The sequence below is a fragment of the Mesoplodon densirostris genome, chromosome 1 (assembly GCF_025265405.1).
Source record: "Mesoplodon densirostris isolate mMesDen1 chromosome 1, mMesDen1 primary haplotype, whole genome shotgun sequence".
Taxonomy (NCBI): Eukaryota; Metazoa; Chordata; class Mammalia; order Artiodactyla; family Ziphiidae; genus Mesoplodon; species Mesoplodon densirostris.
The window spans coordinates 33465920-33493295 of record NC_082661.1 but is presented as its reverse complement, the minus strand read 5'-3'; the positions used below and the strand labels follow the sequence as shown (position 1 = coordinate 33493295).

Sequence of the window (27376 nt, the reverse complement as noted above, 5' to 3'; positions counted from 1 at the left end):
TTCATTTTTTAGTATATATATATATTTTTTTAAATTTAATTTTATTTATTTTTGGCTGCATTGGGTTTTCGTTGCTGCATGGGCTTTCTCTAGTTGCAGCTAGCGGGGGCTACTCTTCGTTGCTGTGCGCAGGCTTCTCACTGTGGTGGCTTCTCTTGTTGCGGAGCACGGGCTCTAGGTGCGCTGGCTTCAGTAGTTGTGGCACGTGGGCTCGGTAGTTGTGGCTCACGGGCTCTAGAGCGCAGGCTCAGTAGTTGTGGCACACGGGCTTAGTTGCTCCGCAGCATGTGGGATCTTCCCGGACCCGGCTCGAACCCGTGTCCTCTGCATTGGCAGGCGGATTCTTAACCATTGAGCCACCAGGGAAGTCCCAAGAAAAACTTTTAAATCATCTCTAATAAATTTTATTTTTATCTTGCAAAATTTCTCCCACCATGCAGAATTATTTTAAAAATAAGTCCACGTAAGCAACCTAAGTGTCCATCGACAGATGAATGGATAAAGAAGATGTGGCACATATATACAATGGAATATTACTCAGCCATAAAAAGAAACGAAATTCAGTTATTTGTAGTGAGGTGGACGTCATACAGAGTGAAGTAAGTCAGAAAGAGAAAAACAAATACCATATGCTAACACATATATATGGACTCTAAAAAAAAAAAGGTTCTGAAGAACCTAGGGGCAGGACAGGAATAATGATGCAGACGTAGAGAATGGACTTGAGAACACAGGGAGGGGGAAGGGTAAGCTGGGACAAAGTGAGAGAGTGGCATGGCCTTATATATACTACAAAATGTAAAATAGCTAGCCAGTGGGAAGCAGCTGCATAGCACAGGGAGATCAGCTCAGTGCTTTGTGACCATCTAGAGGGGTGGGATAGGGAGGGTGGGAGGGAGACATAAGAGGGAGGAGATATGGGGATATATGTATTTGTATAGCTGATTCACTTTGTTTTAAAGCAGAAACTAACACACCATTGTAAAGCAATTATATTCCAATAAAGTTGTTTAAAAAAAAATTCCGTGTGATACATGCTGTTTTATAACCTACTTTTTATTCCAATCAGGCCTTTTCCACAGTGTCATGACATTGCCTGGCAGGGTCTCATGCTCTGTCTGTTTGGTAGCCCATTTGGCCCTTGGGGGGCCTAACTGGAATGGTTTGGCTCAGGCAAGTGGGGAAGGGACAGGTTAACATAAAATCTAACCCCTTAAGGGGGTGTGTCCTGCAGGAATTGGGGTCCAAGATTCATGAGAAGAGTACAGAGGGTATAGGAATGTAAGAAGTTTTTTTTTTAATTAATTAATTTATGTTTGGCTGCGTTGGGTCATCGTTGCTGCGTGCAGGCTTTTCTCTAGTTGTGGCGAGCGGGGCCTGCTCATCGTTGCAGTGTGCAGGCTTCTCATTGCGGTGGCTTCTCCTGTTGCAGAGCACTGGCTCTGGGTGTGTGGGTTTCAGTAGTTGTGGCACGCAGGCTCAGTAGTTGTGGCCCATGGGCTTAGTTGCTCCGCGGCATGTGGGATCTTCCTGGACCAGGGCTCAAACCCGTGTCCCCTGCATTGGCAGGCGGATTCTCAACCGCTCTGCCACCAGGAAGCCCAGGAATGTGAGTAGTTTTAAGCAAAAAGCTAGAGATATTAATTGAGGCTAGAGTGTAGTGTCCTTGGAAGCTAAGGTCATGATCTTGAATTTTATCTGGTAGCCAGTGAGGAGTCACCAAAAGCTTTTAAACAGGGGAGTGGTGTGATGGAGGTGGCATGTAAGCACAACCCGTCAGGTGGCAACAGCAGGATGGACTGAAGCTGAGAAAGACGGAAGGCAGAACAACCAGTTGAGAGGTTACTTCAGTAGTCCTGGTGTGAGGTAATAAAGGCTGGGAGGTGACCATGGGCAATGGAAAAGAAGAAGCATTTCGTTCATCTTCTCGTTCATTCATTCAAAAAATATTCACCACTGAGAGCCAGGAACTGTGCTAGATCTGGGAACTGAATTCCTAAAGGAAGACATGGCACAACTTGCCTTCTGCTTAGATACAAGGTCCTAAGTGAAAGGTTACCAAAGATGACCCCCCCCCCCCGCCCAGATGACTAGGATCATGGTGCTGTCATTAAGAGAAATAGAGGAGTCAGGATAAAGACGAAATTTGAGCGTCTAAGAAGAAATCGTTCTGAATTTAGTTTGGTGATACAGTAGGACAGGAAGATGGAACCACTCATCAGACAGGTGGAGATGTAGGACTTGAGCTGGAGAGGGAGGTCAAGGCAGAAGGTGGGGAATGTGTGTACCTCAGGAGTGCTGTGACTTAGGAATTTCTGCGCGAGCCTGAATGAGCTCCATTCCACACTCAGAGCAGCAAAAGAACAACACAGACCTGGTAAAACCTGCTGCCCCATTCCTGTGATTCCTGACACTCTGGCTCCATCACACACGTAGAGATGATTTTTCAAGGTTGATTATTCAAAGCTTCCAATCTGACTCCTGTTTCACCTCTGGCTTTGACAGTGCTCTTCCGCCTCTCCGCTAGGAAGGGGTAAACTGTGCCCCTGCAGGCAGATGGTAAACTGTGAACAGAAATAAACTCTCTTAACATGTAGCAAGTATATTTACATCCAATCCTATAATACTGCTGCAAGCATAATTATAGCCAATCCCATAATTGCGTTGTGGGTGTCAGGCATCAGAAACCAGCTCATTGTTGGTGATCAGGAAGATATGGCTACTGGGACAGGAGCCACAGGGCCAGTTGCTGCCCACCTGTGAGAGGACGGGGTGACACGGGGCAGGGCAGTTTACAGAGTGTCCAGGGGCTCTACCAACACAGGTGGGGAGGGAGGGGGTAATTTTGTGGGATACATAGCTCAAACTCATGCTTTTAGTCTTACTTTTTAGTAGAACTGCATGCTTTTAGTCTTACTTTTTAAAAAATTATAAAATCAATGCTTATTCACTGTATAAGGTTTACGAAATATGAAAAACTATCTATAATCCCACAATCTAAAAGTAACACTGTTAACGTTTTTATATTTGCCATTGCAGCATTTTATTTTGTATGTATGTGTTTTGTGTCATACTGTAAGTAAAGTTTTTTTCTAACAGATTTATTTATTTATCTATCTATCTATCTATCTATCTATTTATTTATGGCTGCGTTGGGTCTTTGTTGCTGCACGTGGACTTTCTCTAGTTGCAGGGAGTGCAGGCTACTGGTTGTGGTGCGCGGGCTTCTCACTGTGGTGGCTCCTCTTGCTGTGGAGCACAGGCTGTAGGTGCGTGGGCTTCAGTAGTTGTGGCACGCGGGCTCAGTAGTTGTGGCTCGTGGGCTCTAGAGCACAGGCTCAGTAGTTGTGGTGCATGGGCTTAGTTGCTCCACGGCATGTGGGATCTTCCCGGACCAGGGCTTGAACGCACGTCCCCTGCATTGGCCGGCGGATTCTTAACCACTGCGCCACCAGGGAAGCCCTGTCATATTGTAAGTAAAGTTTTTTTTTTCACTAATATCTTGAGTACTTCCCTATATCTACATATGCTCCAAAACATTATTTTAAAACTTTTCATTATTGTGGTATATCCAAAAGATGGAACACTCTACAGCAGTTAAAATAAATGAACTAGCACTTCATGTATCAACACAAATATTTTTTTAGGTAAGATTAATAAAAAGATAAATTGCAGGGCTTCCCTGGTGGCGCAGTGGTTGACAGTCCGCCTGCCTTTGCAGGGGACACGGGTTCGTGCCCCGGTCCGGGAAGATCCCACATGCCGCGGAGAGGCTAGGCCCGTGAGCCATGGCCGCTGAGCCTGCGCGTCCGGAGCCTGTGCTCCGCAACGGGAAAGGCCGCAACAGTGAGAGGCCTGCGTACTACAAAAAGAAAAAAAAAAAAAAGATAAATTGCAGAGTCAAATATGTAATTCCATTTTTGAGAAGTAAAATATAAAAACCAATATTATATATTGTTAATGTTGACAGACATGTAAAAAGTATAGAAAGGGCTTCCCTGGTGGCGCAGTGGTTGAGAGTCCGCCTAACGATGCAGGGGACACGGGTTCATGCCCCGGTCGGGGAAGATCCCACATGCCGTGGAGTGGCTAGGCCCGTGAGCCATGGCCGCTGAGCCTGCGCGTCCGGAGCCTGTGCTCCACAACGGGAGAGGCCACAACAGTGAAAGGCCCGCGTACCGCAAAAGAAAAAAAAAAAAAAGTATAGAAAAATGGGTGGAAGGAATTTTCTCTGGTGAGGGAGGAAAGAGGTTGAAATTAAATGGGAGTGATACAAAGAGGCTTTGTTTCTGTAATTTGTTATTTCTTTAAACAATAATCTAAAACAAATATGGCAAAATCTTAAGGCTTATTAAATCTGTGTGGTGAATAAATGTGTTCGCTATATTCTCTGTATTTTTCTGCACATTTGAAATATAGAATAGATTGGTTTTTTAATTAATAGACTATTTTTTAGAACAGTTTTAGGTTTACAGAAAAATTGAGCAGAAAGTACAGGGAACTGCCATATACCTTCTCACCGCCCCCCAGCATACACACAGTTTCCCCTATTATTAACATCTTGCCTTAGTATGGTACATTTGTTACAACTGAGCCAATATTGATATATTCTTATTAACTAAAGTCCATAGTTTACAAAAGGGTTCATTCTTTGTGTTGTATAATCTATAGGTTTTGACAAATATATGACATGTATCCATCATTACAATATCATACAGAGTAGTTTCACTGCCCTAAAATCCTTCCTGTTCTACCTATTTCTCCCTCCCTACTCCCTCCCTCCACCCAAACCCCTGGCAACCACTGATTTATTTTAAAATTTTATTTATTTATTTGTTTGTTTGTTTGTTTTTGTCTGTGTTGCAGGCTTTCTCTAGTTGCCGTGAGCGGGGCTACTCTTCATTGTGGTGCGTGAGCTTCTCATTGCGGTGCGTGAGCTTCTCATTGCGGTGGCTTCTCTTGTTGCAGAGCACAGGCTCCAGGCGTGCGGGCTCAGTAGTTGTGGTGCACAGGCTTAGTTGCTCCGTGGCATGTGGGATCTTCCCGGACCAGGGCTCGAACCCGTGTCCCCTGCACTGGCAGGCGGATTCTTAACCACTTCACCACCAGGGAAGTCCCAACTATTGATCTTTTAACTGTCTCCATAGTTTTGCCTTTTCCAGAATGTCATATAGTTGGGATGATACAGTATGTAGTCTTTGCAGATAGGCTTCTAAATAAATTATTTAAAAATCAAAACTTTCAAGCCAATCATAAGAAGAAAACAAAATCCACCAGGAATTTCACTATTTTGAGATAATCACTATTAACCATGCACACCATGTATCTTTTTTTCATGTAAATGGCATCACTATTTGCAAAATGTTGTATTACTTTTTTTTTCACTTCACAAAAATATATTATGAAACCCATGTGATTCAGAATTCTTTCTAAGTCCTTTAAGAATGTTTTGTGTTGTGGAATAGTATATCAGTGAGCTTACCCTTTACTATTGGACATTTAAGCTGTTTTCACGTGTGGCAGGAATCTTTTCTGGCTTTGGGGAGCCCCCCTCCCCCGCTTTAAACTAGAAAAGGCCCTTGAAATCTCCAGACAATTGGGAGTATTCAGCTTTCTAGATATGTGTTGCTTAGACAACATGCTTGACATTGACTGTGATTTCCTTACAGCCAAAGATACAGATTGTTTACTTTTTTTCCTTCTTTCATTGCCAGACACAGAGCCTAGCACAAAGCAGTTGCTGGGAAACATGAGTTGAATGGATCTAAGTGCCTCTAAGCAAGGTACTCTGGGATGGACTCTAAGGAAACTCCGGAACCCCAGAGAGATGGACTTTTTCAAGAGCTTGTATCCTTCACTAGAAACCCAAGGAAGAAATCAGGGAGGTCTGTTTTGTAGAGCAGAGCTATCTGGGTGCCATGAAGAACTGGGACGCTGGCACTGGACAGGAACAGAGGGCAGTGGGCGTGGATGCCGAGAGGCCGTGGCGTGTGGGACAGTATGAATCAGCCCCAAAGCCCTGGGATGACTAGAGTTTTGTGTAGGCGGAGGAAGTGCTCAGGTTCCCCTGAGAGTATTTTCTTTTTTTTTCAGTCAGTTTAATCATACTGGTTGAGTACTTAGGATCTGGAATGGGACTTCTGGTTCAAATCCCAATTTAGCCACTCTCAGACTTTGGGCAAGTAGCTGAGCTGTGATGGCTTCAGCCCCCAAAGGAGAATAGAATACAAAAGCACCACCTGAAAGAGTTGTTGTGAAGGGTAAATGAGATTATATATGCAAAGCGATAAGCAAAATGCCGGGCACATACTAAGTGCTTAGCAATAATAATAATAACAACAGCAATGACAGCAGCAGCTTAGCATCTTTTCTTTAAAAAGGCAAGGTGATCAGACAGCAAGAGCGTGGATTAGCCAAACCAAGAAAGTCTGCATGATTCTCACACACACACTTTCCTCCTAGAGAAAGGCCCAGTACATGTCACAATGCCAGGTATGGCCTGGATCCAAGTGGGTAGGGAACCATAGGAGCATGAAATGGAAACACTCTACATCAGGGAACTCAAAAGAAATTTGAGTTACTTTAATGATTTTTGCAAGCTACCTGCCAGTCTATGAACACTCCCTGTGCTTTTACGTTTATTCTCATGTGTAGCTATCTCTAGCTCCCATCTTTTGTTTGGTTGCTAAATCAAGCCATTGCAAGTGGATTTTCCAATGGATACATGGCTTTGAATTCACCTAGTTCTACTTCCCACTCAATGAGGGGATTTCTATCCATAATATCCCTATATCTCCTCGTCTAATCTAGGAGACATTCTGGATTCCTCCCTTTCCTTCAGTCATTTCCAAGCAAACCTTGTTGATTCTTGTTGAGATCTAAAATCTCTCCTCTCCCTGGTATCACCCCTGGCATCCTCCTAGAGCAAGCCTTCTTCCCTCACCAAGACTGCTAGGATCCTAACTGGTCCCCTTACTTCCACGCTTGCAATCTCACAGTCTATTCTCCCCCAGAACCAGGGTGCCTTTTAAAATGTCAATCACATCATGACTCTCTCCTCATCTTAGGTTGAGTTCCCCAGAAGCAAACCCCAAGACAAGAATTCATAAGCAAGTGTTTTATTTTTAAAAGTGCCCCAGGAGAAACTGGTAAGGGAGTAAGGGAAGCTGCACAGGCAAGCGGAAGACACTAAAGGAAGAAGCCTAGAAGGCTGCAGCCCACCCCGAACGTTGTTTCTGGGCTTTCACACTCCTGCTCTACTGACTGAGTCCTGGGCTAAGGGCAGTTAGGGGTTGCTCTCTGCGCATGCAGGTAAAGAGCTCCGGTGGCCCAAGGGCTCTCCTTGAAACTAAGTTACAGGAGTCAATTCTTACAGCAAAAGTGCACAGATGCTGGGGGACTGGCACACAGTAACCATGATGGGATCCAGAGAACCCTCAGCGGAGCACCCACAAGACCCACTCCAGTTTTCTCCCTTATTGCCTATCTCAGACCCTTGTTTATTTCCTTCATAACCCATGTCATGATTTATAAGTAGTTTATATATTATTTGTCTCTATATTTGTTTATTGCCTGTTTTCCCCAATAAAATGCAATCTCCAGGAGAGTAGTGAGCATATTTGTCTCCCTAGAATACAGATGGCACATTGTGGATCCTCCACAGAAATCTGTATGAATGGATGAATGAACGATGGACACCTTCAGTAATGGGGAGCTTCGGCAGCCGGAAGCAGCTCATCCCAGTTTTAGAAAGCCTTGACTGAAAGTCTGACCCAAGACTGAACTGTAATCACCTCCCCGTCACACCCATGGGTCTCCTCTCTGGAATGACTCTGGAGATGACCACCACTTCCAAGTCAGTCCCTCAAATATCCAGTGTCCCACCTTTCTCTCCTCCGGACTAATTAACCACAGCTTCTCCAAAGGCTCCTCTTTTGACGTGGATTTTAGAGCACTGGCATCTGTAATTTCACTAGTCTGAGAAAATTTTTCTTCCCTACCTACAAAATGCATAGCAACCCCTCCCATGCCACCCTGAATACACCCAATCTTGGGTGGTAAACTGCGTCAAGCCAGATAAGAATTTGGAGAAGCGAAGCTGAACGTTACCCAGCCAGGGCTCCAGAATCAGCAGCCTCAGGTTGAATCCCAGCCCACTTATTGTTAAATGACAGATCTTGGGCAAAATACTTAATTTCTCTGAACCCCAGTTTCTTCATCTGTACAGGGGAAAAAAATAAGAGCACCTACCTAACAGAGTTAGTGTAAGGGTTGAATTAAATGAGACAGTGGATGTAAACCACTTAGCAGAGTGCCTGGCACATCCCTAAGGACTTGGAGTTTCCCCAAACCTTACCTTGGACCTAACAGCTCTCCATGCCTCTGCACGCTACTTCTTTCCCAGCCAAATCCTCCTGCTAACCCAGCTCCATCTCTGACACCCCCAAGCTCCTTCAGTCAAGATAAGGCTTCAAGCCCTGTGTCCAGATGTTTTCCTGGCTCTTATTTCTTCCCATTTTCTCCTGCTCACTGTCCGCTTCAGGCTTCTACCTCTCCATCCTACCCCTTGCTACTTGTCCATCCATCCACATGTCCATTCTCCGTTTCTCTTTTTTGTCCTTCTTGTTCAATCCTTGCTTTTTGTTTTTCCTCCTATCTTTCTTACATCATGTCTTCTCTCATGGAAACTCTAGTAAAGTTCTTTTTTTTTTTTTTTGATTTTCCTTTTCTATTCTGCCTCCTACCTTGGCTCCAGATAGATGAGAGGAAATGATCAACCTAGTAACAGTAAAATCGGTTAAGTGCTAATTGTATCACCACATAGGCATCTTAAGCTACAGGCCATTTTCCATCACTCTTTGCCACAGACTGAGTGGTAAAATCAAGGCTGGAAAGGAAGCCATCAGCAGTGAGGACTGAGGGGAAACAGGAAGCTCTCTTTCCCTCTCACCTATATGTATGCTTCCCGTTCCTTTCCTTGTCCGCTGTGTTAGTACACTACAGTGAGTTGCCTGTACTGTTCCTGACTTTAATGGAAATCCTTCAAATATTTTGCCATTAATTGGGATTTTTTTCTAGGTCTTGTACCAAATAGCTTTTGTCCAATGGTGGTAGTTCTCTTTGATATCCAGTTTGCTAAGCTTATATAATATGCAGTTGTGAGTTTCTAGGTTGGAGGTAAAGCATGAAAATCAGGGAAGCAGGGTGATAAGTAGGTTGACTTGTGAGGTGTCCTGGGAACATCAGAAGAAAGAATTGAGGCCAAGCACTCAGGCTGGGGGATGATGGAGCATCCTGTCCTGAGGGACTTTCATGGCTCTGAGAGTTACTCCTATACTCAGCTCTTAAACTGTGACACTGGGGTTCAAAGACTCTCCTGGACGCTTGAGTGTATCAATGACAAAAGTTGGCTCTACTTATAGTTCGTGTTTCTTCTTTCATTAACTTAAATAAGAAATTATGAATTTTCAAGAAGCTTTTGGAACTTCTTGAATTGGAGCAGATAACTGAAACTTCATCCCTTTTCACGTGAAAGTTTTTTGGAGGTGGATCTGATCCTGGTTTTCCATTCCAATCAGCTGCTGTGAAAGCCACTTCTTGTTCTTGCTGGGGGCAGATCAAGCCTCTTTTTCTCCTTGATAGAAATTCAGGAAGGAAACCAAATAATTCCCAACAGAGACAAGAGTTGACCACAGTACCATCCAAAAGCGCTTTTAAAGATTTCAATCTTGAATATGAGAACACTGGCAACTGAGGTTGGTTACTGGCTCTACACTGTCAGCTAGATAGAGGCTTGGGAGGATATTTGGTTCTGCCATTTTGACAGGAAAATCTTCTTTGATGGAGAAGAGGTTGCAATTGAAGCATCACTGAGGTGCCCTTTAACACTGGAAAATTTCAGTAAAAGTGTTTGTGACAAGCATCCGAAATAAAATACTAAACTCCCACATATAGACATTTCTCAGTAAACTAACCTGCACACACTGTGGGACTGGTGAAAGGAGGGACATTCTAACATCAAAGTTAATCAGCGGGGCATCTACTGATTGCCGTTCTATGCCTATTATGTGGTGGCCCTGGGGGTTTTTGTTTCGTTTTTACCATGATTGATAGAAAATTGGCCAACCTGCCCCCAGATAACCAAGAGTTGACTGTGCTTGACTTCTTCACTTAGTTCCACTCTTAACTGAAGAGGGGTGAGGAAAATAAGTGCTAAGAAACCTGTCATAGAGGGAAATTTGAAACAAACTGGTAATGTGTCAGACAGCCTTGGAATAGTCCCAGAAGGTGGCAAGTAAATAAAATCTATGAGGGAAAATTGAAAAACCTAGCATAGCTGAGCCTTAAAAAAAAAAAAAAAGGTGACAGGCTCATATATGACTGTTTCTAGTACAGCAAACTAGATAATGTACATATTCCAAAAACACCTCCGACGCTCAGCTGACGATGCACTGGAAAAAGTAGTGGACTTAGGACAACTAGGCACTAGGCCCCCTTCTGCCAGCCGATACTTGGCAGTCTCTTTGTCTACCTCATTTTCACCTTCATAAAATTTTATAGCTGGAGAACTTTGGGGTTCCCAGCCAAGACTCCCTTTTAGGCTCCACAAAAGAACAAATGTTTGGACATTTCAAAGCACTCCAACGATATAGTATTTTATTTTTTTATTTGTTGAAGTATAGTTGTTTTACAATGTTGTCCTTGTTTATTTTATATATAGTAGAGTGTATATGTTAACCCCAAACTCCTAATTTTTCCATCCCCTGTTTTCCCCTTTGGTAACCATAAGTTTGTTTTCTATGTCTGGGGTCTATTTCTATTTTGTAGATAAGTTCATTTGTGTCATATTTTAGATTCCACCTATAAGTGATGCCATATGGTATTTGTCTTTCTCTGCTTGCCTTACTTCACTTAGTATGATAAATCTCCAGGTCCATCCATGCTGCTGCAAATGGCATTATTTCATTCTTTTTATGGTTGAGTAATATTCCGTTGTGTGTGTGTGTGTATATATATATATATACACACACACCATACAAAGATATAGTATTTTTAAATTATTACATAATACCTTTATTTAGTGATCAGAATCATTTAAACATGGGGCTTGCCAGGATAAAGAATAACAGAAGAGGTGCTCAGTGGTAAGAGTTTGGGAACCGGGCTGTAAGACACTCTAGAGGAGGAATGGTGCCTGCTTCATCTCAAGATCCTCAGTGCTGGCACATACCTCCTAAGTGCTCATTAAGATTCAAACATACACAGTGCAAAGAGAACATAAAATAAATTCCCATGTACCCATGGGAACATGGGAACCCAAGAATCATCCCTCATGGCCAATCTAGCTTTCCTATGCTCCCACCCAACTAACTTCTAAACCTGCTCACAAATTATTTTGAAGCAAGTCTCAGACATTGTATAATTCTACTCACAAATATTCCAATATGTCACCCTGAAAGATAAGTACTTTGTAAATACAACATCATTACACCTAAAAAATGAACAATAATTCCTTAAATATCATCTAATGTAAATTCAGTGTTCAAATTTCCATGGTTATATCCCAAAAGTGTTTTTTAGAGTTTGTATAAATTAGGATCTAAAGATTGCTATTGGTCACAGCAATATATTTTTGGATCCATCTCCTAGAGAAATGTAGGTAAAAACAAAAATAAACAAATGGTGGGACCTAATTAAACTTAAAAGCTTTTGCATAGCAAAGGAAACCATAAACAAAATGAAAAGACAACCTACTGAATGGGAGAAAATATTTGCAAACGATGCGACTGCCGAGGGATTAATTTCCAAAATATACAAACAGCTCATACAGCTCAATATCAAAAAAACAAACAACCCAATCAAAAAATGGGCAGAAGATCTAAATAGACATTTCTCCAAAGAAGACATACAGGTGGCCAAAAGGCACATGAAAAGATGCTCAACATCGCTAATTATTAGAGAAATGCAAATCGAATCTACAATGAGGTATCATTTCACACTGGTCAGAATGGCCATCATTAAAACATCTATAAATAATAGATGCTGGAGAGGGTGTGGAGAAAAAGGAACCCTCCTACATTGTTGATGGCAATGTAAACTGGTATAGCCACTATGGAGATCAGTACAGAGGTTCCTTAAACTAAAAAGAGAGCTACCATATGATCCTTCAATCCCACTCCTGGGCATATATTGAGAGAAAACCTATTTCAAAAAGATATATGCACCCCAATGTTCATAGCAGCACTGTTTACAATAGCCAAGACATGGAAGCAACCTAAATGTCCATCAACAGATGAATGGATGAAGAAGATGTGGTATATATGTATACAATGGAATATTACTCAGCCATAAAAAGAATGAAACAATGCCATTTGCATCAACATGGATGGACCTGGAGATTATCATACTAAATGAAGTAAGTCAGACAGAGAAAGACAAATATCACATGATATCGCTTATATGTAAAATCTAAAAAAAAAAATGATACTCGGGAATTCCCTGGTGGTCCAGTGGTTAGGACTTGGTGCGTTCACTTCGGTGGCCCAAGTTCAATCCTTGTTCGGGAAACTAAGATCCCTTAGGAAACAAGCTGCACAGTGCAGCAAAAAAAAAAAAAAAAAAAGATACAAATGAACTTACATACAAAACAGAAATAGGCCACAGACATATTACAAAATATTGAGTATAGTTCTCTGTGCTATACAGTAGGTATATATACATAACTGAATCACTTTGCTGTATACCTGAAACTAACACAACATTGTAAATCAACTATACTTCTATAAAAAATAAAATACATATCGCAATTGGGTGATATGTATATTAAGTTTTGTTTAATCTAGACTCACCATACAAACACACACACACTCACACACACACACACATTCTGCTTGTGATTTACATTTTGCAGGGGCCAGGTCTCTTGTCCTAGGGTTTTCCACAGGGGATGTTGCTGGTTGCCTCTCCATCATATCATTTAACATGAACCTTGTATTTCCTACAAACTGGTAGTTAGATCAAAAGACTACTTGTGATGGTTCAGGGTTTTTTTTTTGTTGTTTGTTAAGAATTCTTCATAGGTAGTTTTTTGTGTTTCCATCAGGAGACATATAATGTCTTTTTTTTTTGAAAGGGCTTTTTAAAAATTATTTATTTATTTATTTTTGGCTGCGTTGGCTCCTTGTTGCCGTGCTCCGGCTTTCTCCAATTGTGGCGATCGGGGGCTACTGTTTGTTGTGGTGCGTGGGCTTCTCATTGTGGTGGCTTCTCTTGTTGTGGAGCACAGGCTCTAGGTGTGAGGGCTTCAGTAGTTGTGGCACGCAGGCTCAGCAGTTGTGGCTCGTGGGCTCTAGAGCACAGGCTCAGCAGTTGTGGCGCACGGGCTTAGTTGCTCTGTGGCATGTGGGATCTTTCCGGACCAGGGCTCGAACCCGTGTCCCCTGCACTGGTAGGCAGATTCTTAACCACTGCCACCAGGGAAGTCCAATGCCCTTTTTTTTTTCACATTAGCAGCCATTGATGATCATTGCCTAGATCTATTATTTCATTAACAGTTGTAAAAATGTTGATATGCTAACCTTATTTCTTAGCTTCATGTCTTAATTTATTAGCTGGCATATTTCTATAAAAACTTCCCCTCACCAACAATTTGGCTATCCTGACATATAGTTGGAAAAGGGATTGCAGAATAAACACTGTTTCTTTCCCTTTATTTACCAGTTTCAAAATAATAGGCTGATTCCTGGAGTAGCCTTCAAAAGATAACAAATGAGGTGTTTTTTTATTTTTATTTTTAAAGTGCTGTATGAAGTCATGAGTTTAAACATATTTAAGGAGCTTGAGTTCAATGAAGTTATAATTCTTACTGACTATCCCATCATTGGCCAAGGGGACTGTGGGAGCCCCCGATCTGCTCCTGATCCCTTTTGGGCCAACTCCAGTAGAGTTTGATAGGCTCTTACTTTCTGTGGACTCAACTTCCTAGATAATGTCTCAGGTCCTTCTTAGCACTGCCCTCAGACCAGGGGAAGAGGGGGCCTGCCCTTGGCCTCACGTATCATATATGTTGAGACACAATGTGTTTTTTCTTCTTTTAGTCTCTCATAGGAAAGTTTTCTGAAAGGTAAGTGAGTGATCGAGTCATAAAGGGAGGGGACGTGTGTAGGCCCATCTGGTCCTCTCAGGCCAGAGAATGAGGGCTGAGGCTGCCAGTGAGTGTGGTAGGGGTGGGGGATGAGAGGAGAGAATCACAGCTTCTGCCCTGGGAAGTCAGGGAAAGAGCGCCTGCTCTAGTGTACAGTTGGCCCCTCAAATCAACCCAAATGGGTGTCTAGACAGAACTCATTCCCCAGTAACCACCTTCCTGCTCATTCCTCCTTTCCCACTCCCTGCTCCTTGGCTGTGATGGTATCTAAAGTGTCAGGAGGCACCCAAAACTGAAAAGTAAGGTGTGGGGAAAGGGTGACCGGCTCACCTTAACTCTGTTCTGGGATTGGGTACATCCAGTCACCACCCAGGAGTCCTGGGCCCAGGACCAGCTTCTACCCTGCCCTGTCCCAGCACAACCATGCTACATACGACTCTGGCATCCAGCTGGAACAACCTAGGGAGAAGCTGCTTCCTTTAACTTCCACATCTCAGAGAAGTGGGCTATAGGGGGAAAGAAAGGCCTGATTGGGAGCATGGAACATTGGTGGATATAGCTTGATTTATAGCTTTTCAAAATTTAGACATATGGTACATGGGGAAATATTTGCACTTTTGCAAATATCAGGGCAGCGTTGGTCCTTCTGGCTCAGACATTCCAAGTCAGTTTTTGTATCTCCTAAGTAAGGAGATGTAGACTTCACAGTCCAGTCTAGTCCTTTGCCCAAATTTTTCCTCTTCCTTTCCCAGTCATCATGGAAAACAGACTGTCTTTGGCATTATTGAATTCTGAGCATGCTTAGAATTTGGCTTGGGGCCTCTGCTTTTCATTTAAAGTTGGTGGAAACCTGCAGTTTTGGAAGAACATGCAGGAGCATGAGACACATCTTGGGCTCACCATGGTTCTCCCTTCTCTCAGAAGAGTCCTGATAACAAAGGGTGACCTTCCTCAGTTAGTAACATCTATATGACCCTGCATCTTGGCTATAGTTGATTAATTACAGGGCAGACACCTTGCTCAAACTCTCTCGTCTGAGAACTCTGCATCTCAGAGATGCAGAGGCTGAACGTTTCTGAAACCATCACATCAATGGCATGATCCATGGATCCTGGCTGCAGAGGTATCTGGTATTGTCCTAATTCTTTCCTTGTCTAAATCTTCTTTGTTCATCTCTTTCTTCATTTAGGTGACACACTCACTGGCCTTCAAAAAACTATTTTTTTGTATATTAGTTTGAGCTAACCTATGCCAGTTTCTATTGCCTTATGCATACATACCGACAAACAAAAACTCTTAACTAAAACCATTGTTAGAAGGACCACTGGATGAGGTGCCAAAGTACCTGGATTCACCTCTTTTCCTCTGACACCCCCATCCCTGTCATCACATCTTTAAATCCCAGACTTACTTTCTCTGCCTATAACCAGAGCTGAAGCAATAAGGTGAAATAAAATAATAATAATGATGATGGTAAAAAAATAATACCTATCATTCTTTTTTTTTTTTTGCGGTACACGGGCCTCTCACTGTTGTGGCCTCTCCAGTTGTGGAGCACAGGCTCCGGACGTGCAGGCTCAGTGGCCATGGCTCACGGGCCCAGCCACTCCACGGCATGTGGGATCTTCCCAGACCGGGGCACGAACCTGTGTCCCCTGCATCGACAGGCGGACTCTCAACCACTGCGCCACCAGGGAAGCCCCCTATCATTCTTTTGAGCACTTTTTATACCAGGAACTATGTTAAGTGCTTTACCTAAATTATATGACTTAATCTAATCCTCAGTAACAACCCTGAATTCATCAGGAAGATTTTGACTCTACATAAGTGAAATCTCAAACTCACAATAGCTTAAATGTAAGGAAATTAGTTATTTTATATGTAACAAGAAGTCCCTAGCAAAGGCGGCTTCAGGATTGGTTAAATCAGAGGCTTGATAATGTCATCAGGGGCCCAGGTTTTTTCCATCTTTTTGCTCATTTGGCTTGGGTCTCCAGGCTAGCACCTCTCATGACTAAAATAGCTGCTGAATTTCCAGGTATCCAGTTGAACATGACAATGTTTAGCAGAGGGATGGTCTCTTCTTTGTATCTCTTTTTAATTTTTATTTATTTTTTATATTTAATTATTTATTTTTGGCTGTGTTGGGTCTTAGTTGCAGCACGCGGGATCTTATCTTTGTGATGTGCAGGTTCTTTGTCGTGGAGCAGAGCCTTAGTAGGCCAGGGGCCCTTGGGATCTTAGTTCCCTGACCAGGGATCGAACCCATGTTCCCTGCATTGGAAGGCAGATTCTTAACCACTGGACCACCAGGGAAATCCCCTTGTATCTCTTTTTTAAGTACAAGAAAAGCTTTCCAAGAAGCTTCTGGCTTATCACTCCTCTCACCTCAATGGCCAGAACTGGGTCATCATACACACATGCTTAATCCAACCATTGCCCAGGGAGTAGAATTATTACAATGGGCCTAGACCAAGCATGATTCACTCCTGAATTGAGAGGGAAAGAGGTGAAACACTCTGGGAAGAAAAAAAAAGAGGCCTTTTTCAGCAAAGAAGGGAGGGAACTCTTAGGCAGTTAACCAACAGTGCCTGCTACCAGCGTGTGAGACAAATAGGAGAGGCAAAGCGACTTGCCCAAGGTCAAACAACCAGCTAATGGCAGGTGTGGGATCTGAACCCAGAACGGTCTGTTTCTAAATCCTGCTCTCTTGCCCTACACTATGAAAGGCAGTTAGTTCTCACCAGATTATTTTGCCTTTGAGGAACTCAAGTCTCTACAGCTATCCTGGGCAATTCATGAGATGAACTAGTGTGGGAGCTACCAATCAGATTCCAGAGACCAAGCAACATAGCAACCTCGTTGCTATGGAGAGGACCAACCTCCTTTGGTCTCCTCTCCACAGTTCACTCCATTCTCCCTGGACATGGTGGAGAGGAAAATTAGAATAATGTAAATTCAGCAAATAGCAGCCTTCAGTTCCAGATTTCTGGCTCTATGAGTGAGCCTCATAGTGAACAAACATCCCTTTTTATGTCCTTTCATTTTTCCTTTTATTCTGGTATTGCCCCCTTTGGGGGATTCCTTCTCCCCAACTTCAATCTTTTGGTTCTGGTGAGGACTTTCAATGACAGTACCAAGGAGTGACATCAAAGTAGTTGACAAATGGGAAAGCACAGACACCAAACAATCAGAAGGGATATTTGCAGCAGTGGTAAAGCAGGGTCCTGGAAGGCCCTGGCTGGGTCAGCAATAAACTCTTTAGTTGTTGGATCATGGGGAACTCCAGGATGGTCCGGGGAGGGCCAGATAGCCATGGAGGTGGAGGATAAGGAACTCAGGAGGCTTGGGCCAGTAGGTATTTACCAACTGGTAAGGAAGCATTTCATTTAGTGAGTTCTTAATTTCAGATATTGCATTTATCAGTTCTAGAAAGTCTATTTGATTCTTTTCTTATAGATTTCAATTTTGCTGAAATTCTTTACCTTTTTATATATTGTATTCTTTTCATTTTCTGTATTTTCTCTCACATGTTTATAATACTTATTATAAAGTCCTTGTCTGCTAACTCAAATGTCAGAATCATTTGTGGGTCTGCTTCCATTCTCTGCTATTTCTCTTAATTATTAGTTATATTTCCCTGCTCTTTGCACGTCTCATAATTATATAAAAGAACCATAGAGGTTGTAGATGATATTTTCCTCCATTTTTTTTTTTTTTGGCTGCTCCGCGCGGTATGCGGGATCTTAGTCCCCTGACCAGGGATGGATCCCGCGCCCCCTGCAGTGGAAGCACGGAATCTTAACCACTGGACCTCCAGGGAAGTCCCTCTCAGATGGGGTGAGGGACTGATCATCTCAATCTAGTCAGGGATTCAGCTGCGCTGGGGCTGGATGGTAGTTGTATTAGTCCCAGTCCAACGTTGGGTCATCTTGTTCCTTGGAGGAAGCCCACTCAAGCTTTTGATTGACAGTATGGTGGGTCTCTGTCTTCTCAACCCTGAGAGCCTGTGGAAGATTCAGTTCTGTTCTTAGGAGCTCAGGCTCTTTGGTTTCTTGCCCCACACAGTTTCAAAATTTAGCAAATGTCTTGAGGGGACAGCCGTCATGTTTGATGCAGTCCTCATCCCTCTAACAGGACTTTGTTTCCTACCTACTGCAAGTCTGTGGGAAATTTCCCTCTGCTATGAGACCCTTCTAGCCCAGCCTCTCCTGCTGCATCCCAGAATTCAGCAAATGTTGCATGGGGAAAACTGGCCATGTGTTTAGAGCTCCTCTAGATTCCAATGCCAGATCACATGGATCATCAAAAGCTCTGCCAGTTTCTATTTGTCCCAGTAAAGACCTTATGCCCGGGTCAAGCTCTGATTTGGCAAATATACCCAGGTAAGAAAATGGTCAGAGATTATCAGCTCATTTAGAAAAGGCTCTTTCCTCTCCAGAATTTTAATTCATTAGTCTTTGTTGCTGCTACACCTCTCCAATGCCTTTAAAAATATGATTTTTGTAATTTATCCAGTTTTTTCTAGTTCCAACAGGAACACTGGATTATTGCTACATACTACATCCTACCAGAAGAGGAAGTCCTATGAAATTATCTCAAGATGTAACCATGGCATGGTTATACAGGTATATATGGCTGAATCAACCCAGACCATGCCACGGCCCCTCCTCTACATCTGCACTACAGCGGGGACAGGTGGCCCAAGTAGACCAACTAGAGTCCTTCTGCACTGGAACTGGGAGCCGAGAGCCTTTTTATTTTTGTGGTTGGTTGGGGGCAGGGGTGGGGTGGGTGAAACAAAGCTGTGAGAATAAGTCTGGAAGCTTCCACTGGCTATGTCCCATGCTCATGGAAGAAGCCAGTTTCCAGCAGGAGGAAATAAAGCCCTCATGCAGAAAGGAGAGGCATAGGAGCGCTGAGGGGATATTGGGATCCCTGATTCCAGTCACTCGCTCTTGCTGTGGTTTGCTAACCTGAGGTACAAATTTCTCTTTTGTGTCTGAGCTAGTTTCAGTCTCTTGAAAGGGTGGGCCAGCTCTAATATTTTTGCCCTCGGGCTTTATGAGGCACCCTGTGTCCATATAATACATTAGCTTTTTCTTCTTAGGCAAGGTGGAGGTGGTTTATGTTACTTGTAACTCAAAGAATCTTAACTAAGACTGCTTCTTTAATGACAGGCAGGTTCAGAAGAGCCTGGTGAAAGGTTATCTCCCTCACTGCACAGAAGGAAGAGAGGGAGGATGCATGATAATATTGCTGAGACCTCAGCTTTGGATCACGAATCCTCACTACAAGGGGAAGTGGATGCTTTTAGATTCTGGACACCCAACTCGCCATGGGAGGAACTTCAGACTTACCTAAGAAGTCAGCCGAATCTGTCTGCCAAAGCCATGCTGTTTTACTTTAATCAAACTGGGAAACTGCATTCTTATCCTCAACAATATTCAAAGCTGGGAGGGAATGGAAAGAGGTAGATTCCTGTATTTGCACATTTTACCCACTCCTGGGGCTCCGACTTGCTGATGAGCCTGAAGTTTACACCAGAGGGTAAACAAGATAGCTATTTGGACATCACACACCACTTTGCCAGTTTCCGTTCTCTTGAATTATTTACCATCTAATTGTAAGCATTGAAACAGAATCTGGCAACACAGAGTCAGAGATGTAGCCTTATTTGTGCTTTAGAGAAGGAAAACTCAAGTTCAGTGAAGGACCTGGAGCAGAAACACTTTATGGCTTTCTGACGTTCCCTGGCTTTGGGAGGGCTGTAAGCACGGGGGTGAAACCGGCGAAGCAACACAGCGCAGACGCACTGGGAGCCACGGGCTGGAGGCGCCCTAGAGCTGACTAGTCCAGTGTCTCCCCTGAGGCCACAATCCCCCTACAGGGCAGAGGCCCAGTTCCAGGACTTAGCCCCCTGGGCCTTGATTTCTTCTCTGCAAGACAGACTGCAAAGGGGATGGAATGGAAAAATAAGCCTCTCTAGATTTAAAAGATTCTTATCACAAATTTTATTTTCACCATCATACCACTAATTTCCCTCAGGAATAAATATCAGTAGCTATGAAAACAAGAAAAATATTCAAAAAATATTTCAAGTAGTAAAACAGAAACTTTGGAAAACAGAAAAGTATAATGGTGAGTAAAACTCACTATTAGTCCCACTACTCAGTAAGAATCACTCACAATAGAGGGTGTGGAGAAAAAGAACCCTCCTACACTGCTGGTGGGAATGTAAATCGGTGCAGTCACTATGGAGAACAGTATGGAAGTTCCTTAAAAAACTAAAAATAAAGTTACCATATGATCCAGCAATCCCACTCCTGGGCATATATCCAGAGAAAACTCTAATTCGAAAAGATACATGCACTGCCCCCCGCCAACAATATTCAGAGCAGCACTGTTTACAATAGCCAAGACATGGGAGCAACCTAAATGTCCATCAACAGATGAACGGATAAAGAAGATGTGGTGTACATATACACAGTGGAATATTACTCATCCATAAAAAAGAATGAAATAATGCTATTTGCAGCAACATGGATAGACCTGGATATTATCATACTAAGTGAAGTAAGTCAGATAGAGAAAGACAAATATCATATGATATTGCTTATATGTAGAACCTAAAATCTGACACAAATGAACTTATTTACAAAACAGAAATAGACTCACAGACATAGAACACAAACTTACGGTTACCAAAGGAGAAAAGATGCGGGAGGGATAAATTAGGAGTTTGGGATTAAAATATACACAGTACTATACATAAAATAGATAACCAACAAGGACCTACTGTATGGCACAGGGAACTATATACTCAATATCTTTTAATAACCTATAATGGAAAATAACCTAAAAAAGAATATATATATATGTGTGTGTGTATGTATGTGTATGTATATATATATATGTCTACACACATATATACACACACATTATATATATATATATATAGCTGAATCACTTTGCTGTATACCTGAAACTAATATAACATTGTAAATCAACTATATTTCAATAAAAATATAAAAAGAATCACTCATAATATTTTGATACATTTTCTTCCAGTCTTCTTCCTAACCAAATATATATATATTATAATTGGGAAATTTTAACTAACCTCTTTAAAGCCAAGTTTTTTCTTATTTTCTTTTCTTTTCAAAAAGAAAATACTTATTATTTACCTACATTATTCCAGGCATTATAACAGGGATACAAGAAAATTTGATCAAAAATAACTTGGTTAAGATGTCAATATGAACAATAAATATCTTTTCACTGTTGTTTTCTAATTATGAAAGAATTCAAACAGAGAAATTAATATAACAGACATTGGGCTTCCCTGGTGGCGCAGTGGTTGAGTCTGCCTGCCGATGCAGGGGACACGGGTTCATGCCCCGGTCCGGGAGGATGCCACATGCTGCGGAGTGGCTGGGCCCGTGAGCCATGGCCGCTGAGCTTGCGCGTCCGGAGCCTGTGCTCCGCAACGGGAGAGGCCACAACAGTAGAGGCCCGTGTACCGCAAAAAAAAAAAAAAAAAATATATATATATATAAAACAGACATCACTGCACCCACCATCAAGACCAAATCTTAAAATTTTGCCATATGTGCTTCAAATATTTTTTCAAGGAAGATAAAATATTACAGATATGGCTGAAGTCCTACTGTCCTGGACCCAGAATAACTACAGTTGACCTCTGAACAATACAGATTTGAACTGTGCAGGTCTACTTATACACAGATGTTTTTCAACAGTAAATACTACAGTACTACATAGTCCATGGTTGGTTGAATCTGTGGATATGGAGGAACCACGGATAGGGGTAAAGCCAAGTATTTTCCTTCAACATTTTGTAGTGAGCCTCTTCCCCATGTCAATCAATATTCTTTACAAACAAGGTTTTTAATGGCTAATTGTTTTCAAATAGTTCACTGTAAAGAGATATATACTTAAAATACTATTAAGATTCAATGGATTCAGTTTGATTTCACATGAAAATCTAATTGGGGTACTACAAAAGATGCTGAAACAACACAGACTCACAGACTAGATAGAGAGGATCAGGAACAGACCTGGAAGCAATTCTTTACCAGGACAATTTCAGGCTGCACAGTTACCCCACTACTGGCCTATGAATAGGAAGGGAGAGAAAGGAAGCGATAGATGGATTGTCCAGGCAAGGGGTGCAGGTGAGCACTCACATGAGGATGTGTGAGTGGGGAACAGACCCTAGAAAACTTATGACACTAATCACTAAATTTAGTAATAACTGCCATTTTGTTATTCCATATGCTATTATGGTATAAAAACTATAGGCCAAGTGCCACCTTTACATTCATATTTCCTTCTAGTCTTTTTTCTTAGTTTTTTTTCCTTTATGTAATTGAAATCCATAGAATGAATATTTTTGACAAGCTCAGTCTTTAGGCTTGACTTGTATAACCTTAGGATAGAGGAAAAGGAACTGTATATCAGTAGAAAAATTTATCCATTTACTAACTAGGGTCCTATTTACACCATCAATTTCAACTCAAACCAACATTATTTTGAGATTTGCAAGGAAAATGGTTCACTTCTTACAGATAATTTTTGGAATGGAGAATGAAGCAGGTAGACACACATACAGTGTGGGAAGGCTGATGCTTCTTTTTCCTCATAGGCAACTAGGGGGAGGGGAAGGGGGTCAGTAAAGGCATGTTTGGGGGAAAGTTGGAGAAGCATCCACACCTGCTCATTATATCAAATGTCTAGGGACTCTGTAAATAATTCAGGTGCAGTCGGCTCCCTCCAGGGGCAGGTGTTGAGGAGAGTTTCCAGACAAGCATCTCCTCTTGCAAAACCGGAGCAGACCTAGGATCTGATTACTTGAAAAGGGGTCTAGTTAGTAGCTATGGCAACCTCCTTCTTCTGCCTTACAACTTGCCTTGGGCTAAGATACAGGAACTTCTGGGAAAACACTACTGCTACAGCCTGCCCTGGTGGTTAAGAGCTTTGAAGTCTAGCTATCTGTTTCTAATCTAGGTTCTGCCACTTTGTAACCGTGTGACCTGGGAATTTATTCAACCTCTCTGATCCTTGGTTTCTGTGCCTATAAAATAGAGATAATTCATTCAGATTGCTGTGGCATCATCTGTAAGGCTCTTGCTATAGTGCCTGGTACATAGATTATCTCCTAAGAGTGTCCCCACCTCATTTCCTAGGAAGAGATGTTTGGACTTTAAATAAAATAGCAATGTACAGAACTAAGTGAAAGCTATTCTTCAGAACAAAGTAAACAGTGCAGCTAACAGTTATTGAAGATTTACCATAAGCTGGATATTGTGCTGAGTGTTTTATATATAATTTCACAAAACCCACTTATGGATAAGTTTATCAAAGTTCTGAGATGTTAAGACACTTTCCCCAGCTCAGACAGCTAGCAGGTGGTGGAATCAAGATCCAAACTCTCATCTGCCTCTTATCCAAAAAAAGCCTATGTTCTTACCTTCTAAGTAAATGGATCTCTGGAAGTTATTTTACTGTGCCAGCACTTCATCTCCAGGTGGACAGTCTGAGGATGCTGGCACATGGAGCTTTCAGACTTGGACCGACCTCCTTAGGTCTGTGGGGCCTGACTGCCCTCTAGTGTTAGAGGAATCTTAGGGCCAGGTGGAATCCACAGCGAGTTGTTTTTTTTCTGAGTTGGTAGTTAACCTGCGTCCCCTCCTGTCTGGAGATCTGTCTAGTCTGGTGTCTTCTTATTGGCCAAAGGGTTTCTCCTAGGAATAGGGGTAAAATAGGTGGTAGAAATTGGGAGTTAAGAAGAATAATTATCTGGGGATAGAGCAGTAATGCTCAGGTTAAGCTTTGAACCATTGTGGGGCGGGGCCGGGGGGGAATAATGTCTCTTATTCCCAGCACATGGCACATAATAGGTGCTGACTGAATACTGAATGAAGTTTTACAACTCGTCCTCACTAAAGGGGGAGGGGGAGTGCTGCCAAAAGAATGGTTTAAAGGTCTTCACTGATTTTTGCCAGAAGCACCAGCAGAAAAAAACACTGTAACATTAACCCACCTTCCACTCCAACAGACTCCAAGGCATGTTCCGTGCACGGCTAGGCGAGAACGACGACGCTGCTGTTATCAGGAAATGAGTTGGGGTCAGCAAAGACATATGAACAGTTTAGGCTGCCACCCTCCCACCAGTGTCCCGAATGGCCCACGGATCTCAGAGAAGTCTCACTTCCACCTCCATAACTCTGCCCAGGTAGTCCATGTCACTAGGTGGTCAGTGAGCACCTGTGTGCACTGCTCCTCGCTGGACATTGCGGAATCCAAAGACAGGCTTACTAGGTGGCTTATCAGAGGGAGATGAATACCCCCCCACCCCAAGTCACAGAGACTGAGCCGGGTTACTGCAAAATAGGAAGAGATGGTTTCATAAAATACAGGATATAGAGCAGACAAATAACACCTACTATAATCCAGTCCTCGGCTGTCCAATTTTCTTCCCACATGAATAATTTTGTAAATGCCCCCATACTATATGAATATATTGAATCATTCAGACATTAATTTTATCACTATTATATTTACCTTTATACTTATTACCATCTTTATTTCTAAATAATAGAAAATCTAAACCCAAGTAAACTTGGCTTGATGAATAAAAACATTTGTTGAGGGCTTTTTTTCCCCCTCAGTGGGGAGGTGGGAGTTTCAGGATTGGTTGGTTCAACAGCCGATGCTGCCAGGAGTTGGTGGCCAAGAAAGGGAAGTAGCAGGGCAGGACCACAGAAGGGATTTCAGAATAAAAAGCCAGCTTCCTATAGTTAGGACAAGCCACATACTGGAAGACTGCTGGGTGGGGGTACCTGTGAAGCTACGGCTGCCTCCTGTCCTTTTGGGAATCTCTCTGCTTTTGGTGGAAAAAGGGAGAATCTGATAGCCCACACTCTCTGCAGAAATGGACTAAGGACTGAGGTGGCTGCATAAGGGAGAATGGACTTGTTGGATGACTGAGCTTTAGCTGCATTTTCTGCACTAAACTCACTCCCATCCCATGCCCTAAGAAGGGTGGCTCCAGTAGAGGTTGTCTCCCAGCTGTCTTGGATGTACTACCTTCCTGTTTACCCACATGAACTTCAGCCCCAAACTGGTATATTCACTGCTCCCCAGACCTGCATTTCATCCCCACCTCTGGCTTTTGCTTCCCCAGTCCCCTGCCTGAATGCTCTCGCCTCTCCTTACCCTACAACTTGTCTTTCTCAGGGCCCAGCTCCAGGTCTGCCTCCTCAGTGGAGTCTTCGCCAAGGGCTTGGCCTTCTTGGGTCACTTTCTATTTTCGATTCCAGGGGCGTTTGTTGTGTGGTTGTGAGCTGATGGTGGTATTTGCCATAGAGTTTCAGGCAGGACTTTGTTTATTGCCTTTTCAGGCAAGCTATGCCAGAACTCCCCACTCAGAGGGCGGGGCAGGCAGGGTAACGTGGCCGACCATGTAAGGGTCTGGATGAGAGGTGCAGCCTGGAGCCAGCCGGGAACATGCTCCCCACGACACCGTAATTCTTGTGCTCGTAAAACCTCCTCAGAGGATGAAAAGAAACATGTAAGTCAGTACTTATTTCTTTGGGAGGGCCCCCATGAGACAAGAAATCCTTCAACTGCAGACTGTCAGGCACCAAGGACCTTAAGAACAGGATGGAGGGAGGCAGGGAGGGCTTAGGGCTGTCACTGAAGCAGGCGATCCTGAGGCAACGCGACGGGCAGAACAATCCACGTGGACGCCGTGTGGACACGGCACAAGGACAGCACGCTCGTGTCAGTCACACCCACGAACTTCAGACCATCACGGTGTTTTTAGTCCCTAAGCTCCTGGGGCTTCATAACATGTTTTCCTTTCCTCTCTCTCAGCCTGAGTCCCTCCCCTGGGGATCTGCCTGTGCTGCTTCCACTGACACTGCTGAGGCAGATGGCCTCTGTCCCCAACCAACTTCCAGAGAAGAGACTGTGTAACAGCGGGGTGTGAGGGCCACAAGGGAGGGAAAAGGAAGAGGGTAACAACAAGTGACGGAGAAAGCTTAAATCATGCACACAGGCTTCTCGTAAGAACTTTATTTCTCAAAAAGGGGGCAAGAATCCAAAGTATTAAAATAATCCTCTAATTTTTGTTTTGGAGGGAGAGGATAGGATGACAAAATAATTCATATAAAAATTTCAAGCACAACGGCTGTAGGTACTTCATCCTGAAACTGCACCTCCTGTCTGCAGCTCCAGGTTCCAACCATGTCACAGGTAGGGCTGAGCTCCTGGATTCAGAGGCTTACAGCTTATTTATATTTACTCCACAAATAAATACAAAAGGTCAATCTTCCTAGTACAAATGATTCAGTCTATTTTTGTGATTGTTTTTAATGAGAATGCTAAAAAGAGCTGCCTCTCTCTCAATTCCAAATCTTTCCTTTTTGAAGACGACTAAGAGTGTGAAAGAAATGAAACGTGGAGACTCATCAGGTACGACCGGCTCTTATAACAACCACATGCCAAGGGAGACTCTACCTCATTGAGGTGATAAAAGGTAAAAAGCAACCGTGATTTTTCCATTGCCTTTTATGTGGGGAAACCGCACCTTTCTGTTTCTATCACTGAAGGGAACTGCACTATGTGAAGCTAAGTCCCCCTCTGGCAATTAAGCAAAATCCCTATCCAGAGCAATTATTTTCTAACTTAAAAAGACAGAAAGAAAAGGGTGAGCTGGAATGAGAGTCCTTAGCCCAGGCCGATGTTGCCACATGGCCCAATAAATGCTGAGGGGCACTTTCCAACAGGCAGGCCCTTCCAGGAGGTGGGAGACAAGACCTGGTTCACCCCGAGAGGCTTAAGATGAGTTTAACTGTGAAGACCGCTCGGAACATGCCCGGCTCTCCTCTGAATGCTTTCAGTTGGTGCTTCTCCGAGGAACAGGGAGGTTCTCGTGAAGGTACTTTAAACTTCCATGCTCTGAGAAGTCCGAGACCACGTGGTCCTGACCTCGCAGCAGCCACTTGGTAGTAAGCAGTCCCTCCAGTCCCACTGGTCCCCGGGCGTGGATTCGAGATGTACTGATCCCCACTTCAGCTCCTGTGGAAAAGCACGGATGAGGATGTGGCTTTCCCAGCCTCTGCTTCCTGACCGCCCACCAGGCCTACGTCTCTTCCTTCTCCTCACTCGGCCCCCTCTCTCTGCCCTCTCCTGACCCATCCTCCCTGG

General features: G+C 43.2%; 1 protein-coding gene and 1 pseudogene across 3 annotated transcripts in view; both read right to left on the bottom strand.

The window, feature by feature from the left end:
• LOC132487907 (uncharacterized) lies at window positions 1–26415 on the bottom strand (annotated as a pseudogene).
• Window positions 26228–27376, bottom strand: part of ALDH18A1 (aldehyde dehydrogenase 18 family member A1) — a 47516-nt gene continuing 46367 nt past the window's right edge. For all 3 annotated transcript variants that reach the window (XM_060101714.1, XM_060101704.1, XM_060101695.1), the window contains one exon: window positions 26228–27247. In XM_060101714.1, the coding sequence (XP_059957697.1) occupies window positions 27066–27247 (182 nt within the window). In that variant the 3' untranslated portion in view covers window positions 26228–27065. The remainder of the gene's footprint in view (window positions 27248–27376) is intronic.